This window comes from Neltuma alba, unplaced genomic scaffold (assembly GCF_004799145.2).
Source record: "Neltuma alba isolate B1F8T4 unplaced genomic scaffold, ASM479914v2 tig00006009_pilon, whole genome shotgun sequence".
NCBI lineage: Eukaryota > Viridiplantae > Streptophyta > Magnoliopsida > Fabales > Fabaceae > Neltuma > Neltuma alba.
Window position 1 is genome coordinate 1 of NW_021634314.1, and position 4738 is coordinate 4738.

Here is a 4738-nt window from a genome sequence, read left to right on the forward strand (position 1 = left end):
TTTTTATTCTGATGATGAAGATGAGATATCAAGAAAAATTTAATTGTATATTTATAACTTGGACTTTAGAAAATTTATATTTTTCCTTTAAATTTGTATTTTAAAGCATTTTAATTTGGTCCTATAGAGTTTATTGTTGTATTATTCAAATTGGATTTTGGATATGCATTGTGACCATGTGAAACTTACATTGAGAAAAGGAAAATGATATTATCCAGGCTTTCAAGCCTAGCTTTGAGCCCGATCAACTAGGGCTAGGTTTCAAAAAATGACCAAATCAGATAAACAAGGCTTCTGAGCTTGAGCTTAAGGGCTTGTAGGCCAAGCCCATGCATTTCCCAACTCTTTCCTTTGTGATTCTTTCTTTCTAAACTACTATTTGTTGCGCTTGTTTGGTTCTTTATGGATTGGAAATTTTATATCTAACTTAATTATTATGAGTGCTTACATCAACATTTATTCTCTACATATTGTGTTTATCCCAAATTTGAATGAATTCACTGTAGGTTGCATAAATATATCTAGTTTCTTATTGAAATTTAAGTTGTATGATTTTTTTAGTATTTTGCACATTTTATGAACTGTGGTGTTTGACTCTATTCTGTTTATAAATTGCTGTATGACCATTATGCTTCTTATTTGAGGTTCACTTCTGTTATTTAACAAACGTAGATAACATCTCTCTACGGGGGCTCTCTAGAATTTCTTTTTGTGGTAGAAAGCACAGAGGATCCTGCTTACCATGCTATATCACTACTGCTATCAGAATATGAGGTATACATAGTCCTGAAACAGATTGAGATTTATTTCCTATTTCAGAGACCTGTTTATAGTTTTGCTGTTATGTTCTACAAGCTGATATATAAACTCATTTAAGTACATCATCCCCCTCTTTATCCAAACCTGGAAGAAGTGAAAAATGAGAATTCCATGTTAAGGCTAGATTCTTGGCTTCTTGATGCGGTGGCAGAGCTTTAATTTTGTTTTGAGCGTCTTTTGATATCTGTACCTGTACCTTACCAACTTTGATGTTATATTTGTTCATGCAGGATAACGTTAATGCTAGGATTATTGTGGCTGATTTTGCAACAACTTGTAGTCAAAAGATTCACAATCAGTTGGTATGTTACATTGGCTTATACATTGGTATGGAAATGTACAGGGCTTTTTCATTTGTGTTGATCGGTTAGGTCGTTCTTTATAATATGATTTGTTTCATTTGCCCTAGTAATAGACACTGTAAGCACATGGGCAGGTTGGAGTTGAAAATATGCGTAAAGACAGCAAATATGTATTGTTTTTAGATGATGATGTTAGGCTACATCCTGGAACAATTGGAGAGCTCACCAAAGAGATGGAGAAAAACCCTAAGGTATAACTTAAAATACTTATTTCTTCTTGTTTAATTATAGCAGTAGAGGTTCTACTTGCCTATATTATATAATCATGTTCTCAAGTGTTTTGATGCTTAACAGATATTTATTCAAACTGGATACCCTCTCGATTTGCCATCTGGAAGTCTTGGAAGCTACTGCATCTATGAATACCATATGGTATCCAACTGCGACTGTCATAGTATCTTCACTCACTTGTGTGCTCCCCCCTTCACCCTCCCTCCTTCCCATATAGGATTGTGTGCTTTATGCATTTCTGGTGAAAGGTGATTCACTGTAAGAAGTCTCACAAAATGAATTTAACTGGAGCCTTCAGAAATCACTGGATACTTAACATGTCATTGATGGGCCTGATGGCTTTCCATGTGTCTTTCATTATATCATATTAGCTTAAGTTTGTTGTTTTTTAACCTTCTCACAGCCATGTTCAATGGGCTTTGCGACTGGTGGGAAAACTTTTTTTCTGTGGGGAGGTTGCATGATGGCAAGTAACCTCTACTTTTTGTTTGCTTTGATTAGTGCATCAGAAAAGGTAAAGCGGATTCTAACTATTCAAATGTCTTCAGATGCATGCTGATGACTTTAGGCAAGATCGTTGTGGTGTAGTCTCCGGACTTCAAGATGGTGGATATTCTGATGATATGACTCTTGCAGCTATAGCTGGTAAATCTTTGACAAAAACAAAGTCCAGATCTGTCTCTGGTTTCAAGATCTTGACTAAATTTTTTAAGAACTATTTCCTTTTCTTTCATTCCTTCATTCATTTATTTTGACCAAATTCCATTCTGTTTCATAACATATTACTATAATGTTCTCCTTTTCAGGGGCTCACAAAGAACTCATCTATTCTCCTCCAGTTGCTGTGTTTCCTCATCCACTTGCCAGTGATCTTAATTTTGGAAGGTTTGTTACGCATTCACATACTCATCAAAGTTGTGTTATAGTTTTATTCTGTTTGACTTTTTAATCCATGATCAGGTACTGGAATTACTTACGAAAACAAACATTTGTGTTGGAGTCATATGTAACAAGGGCTAACTGGATAATGAACCGTGTATTATTTGCTGCTCACTGTTATCTGTCATGGGGATTTGTAGCGCCATACTTCATGGCAATTATTCATGTTTTGGCAGCGTTAAGATTTTATATCAAAGGGTACTCATCTGAGGAAATGGCTTACGGTGATCATTCTACTTTTCCTAGTGTTATTATTTCATGCCATTTTTAGTTATTACATTGCATGATCACTATACTACAAGGCTTGGGAGAATGAGAAAAATCATCCACCATGGTGGAGAAATGCATGATTAAGATGTTCTCATTTCTTGTAGTTTGATTTATGCTTTTCACGCAGGGTTATCACTGGTCAGCTTCTTAACTATATGCACTTTCATTGCTCTTTTTTCAATGTGGAACTTGACAAGGATAGAAGTTCATCTGTGCAACCTTTTGTCCCCGGAGGCACCCCGGCTTTCTCTTACTTCCTATAATTGGTGTCTTGTAAGTATTTCTCTAAGCTTCCTTTATATAAACAAATGTAAACATGTTAATATGTAGGATTCAGTTTGTACCGAAGGATGTGAGATTACTTGCTGATAAAGCTATCAATTAATATTTACTGAGCAGGTGTTCATAGCGATGTTGGTGGATAACTTTCTATATCCGGTATCTGCCATTCGTTCTCGTTTATCTCAACATATCAATTGGTCTGGTACTCTGTACTATTTGGAAAATGGAAAAGTAAGCAGGGTAGGTTGTTCAATGCCTTGTGTCAGCCTCAGTAAGACATTACTTGCTTATGTTAGATGAAGCATATTGTATATATATTGCTTTCTAAGCAAAATCCCAATTGGGAGAGAATTGGAGTATTAACTATGAAATATGAATAACAAGTAGAAAATTGGAATCATATGAACCTGCAGACCAGATTCCAGAATTAGCATGCCAATCTGCACAAATGTTTCCTTCCCTATACATAAGAACCGCCATTATTTCCAACCTGTCATCTATAATTCCCTGTACATGTTTTAATAATCTGCTCTGTACACTAACAAATCCTGAATTGAAGCCCACCAATGAAGCAGAATCCCACTCAACCCAAGCTCTGCCTCGAAATATGTGAAAACTCATGATTTGTTGCAGAACCAACACGTTATTTTATGTTCTGCAGATCGAAAGAATACAGAGAAGCAAGGACATGCGCCCGGTATTCACAGACTTGGGGGGAAAACACTTATTTGGAAAGAAAGGATTAGCTCGCAAGAACTCATTCCTCGGTTCTTGGTCCAGAAGTTTTATGCAATGGCGTCAGCCCAAGAAACATGATATATAGGAGACAAGGCTTCTACTTCTAGTGAATAGGTTCAGTATCTCTCTTGTGTCTCGTTGCCCCACCTTTTGAGGGTTAATGAGCAGCATGACCTTTGGAGTAAAAGGACGTTGACAGATCAACTGGTCTCTTCTGTTGTTTGGGCCATCCGTCATTGATTGTAAGGCTGTTTGAATCGTAGTCCCATTTTTTGGTTACCCATTCAAATCACGATTCTTCAGCACAAAAGTGTGTTTTTATTAGTGTCGAGCAACCAAAAAAAGGGGGTATTTTTTAATTGTTTTTGTATTTGTTTAATCTGCTGTAGGTAGTTTAACGTCTAGAAACGCAATCGTACTTTGCCCTTCATCTTAGGGATGAAATTGTAAATTCATCTTATCCTTTGAAGCTCTCAACTCTTGTAAATACGTTATTGTCAATGGCAAGTTGTTTAAATGACAGTGCCACCTACTATACTTAGATAAAATCTCATACTCGAGCAGTGGAGCTTGATCTTCATATATTTGTGTATGTGCATGTTTAAATTGTATAAAATTAAAATAAATACATCAGGGTCTTTTTCTTGCAAAGAATATATGAATTTTCTAGTCATTTAACTTGGGATCATAGCTTCTTTTCCAAGCAAAATGGTATCAAAGCCTTTGAGCTTAATTTGAAATTTCTTAATGCCTTCGTTGCTTTCCTTTTGTAGCCTTCAGTGCAGTGGGACTCAATCTTCAATTTCGAGCCTTTCATAACATTTTCGCACAGCCTTTTGCTTGTCCTCTTTCATCCATAGCTACTGGCCATCACACAACTCTATTTTTCTTATGAGAAAAGCATGCAAGAGATATCAGGATCTCAATGGGTCCCCATTCAGTACTCATCACCTGATGAGTAATCTGGACCGTTCAGATTAGATCTAGACGGTCCAGATTTAATATTATTAAATAATTATTTTAAAATAGAAAAAAAATATTTTTAAAGAATAATAGTTAAGAGATTATTTTTATTTTTTATCTTATACCTGTTAAAA

At 35.7% G+C, this 4738-nt stretch overlaps 1 protein-coding gene across 1 annotated transcript; it reads left to right on the top strand.

Moving 5' to 3' along the window:
- Window positions 1–672: 672 nt before the first annotated feature.
- Window positions 673–4157, top strand: LOC114749286 (uncharacterized; the record flags this gene model as incomplete). Its single annotated transcript, XM_028937777.1, has 11 exons — window positions 673–774; window positions 1050–1121; window positions 1256–1372; window positions 1476–1553; window positions 1816–1878; window positions 1961–2057; window positions 2219–2297; window positions 2373–2575; window positions 2749–2894; window positions 3021–3143; window positions 3565–4157. Coding segments are annotated over 11 exons (1242 nt in total), but the record flags the coding sequence as incomplete, so codon positions are not given.
- Between the last annotated feature and the right edge of the window lie 581 nt (window positions 4158–4738).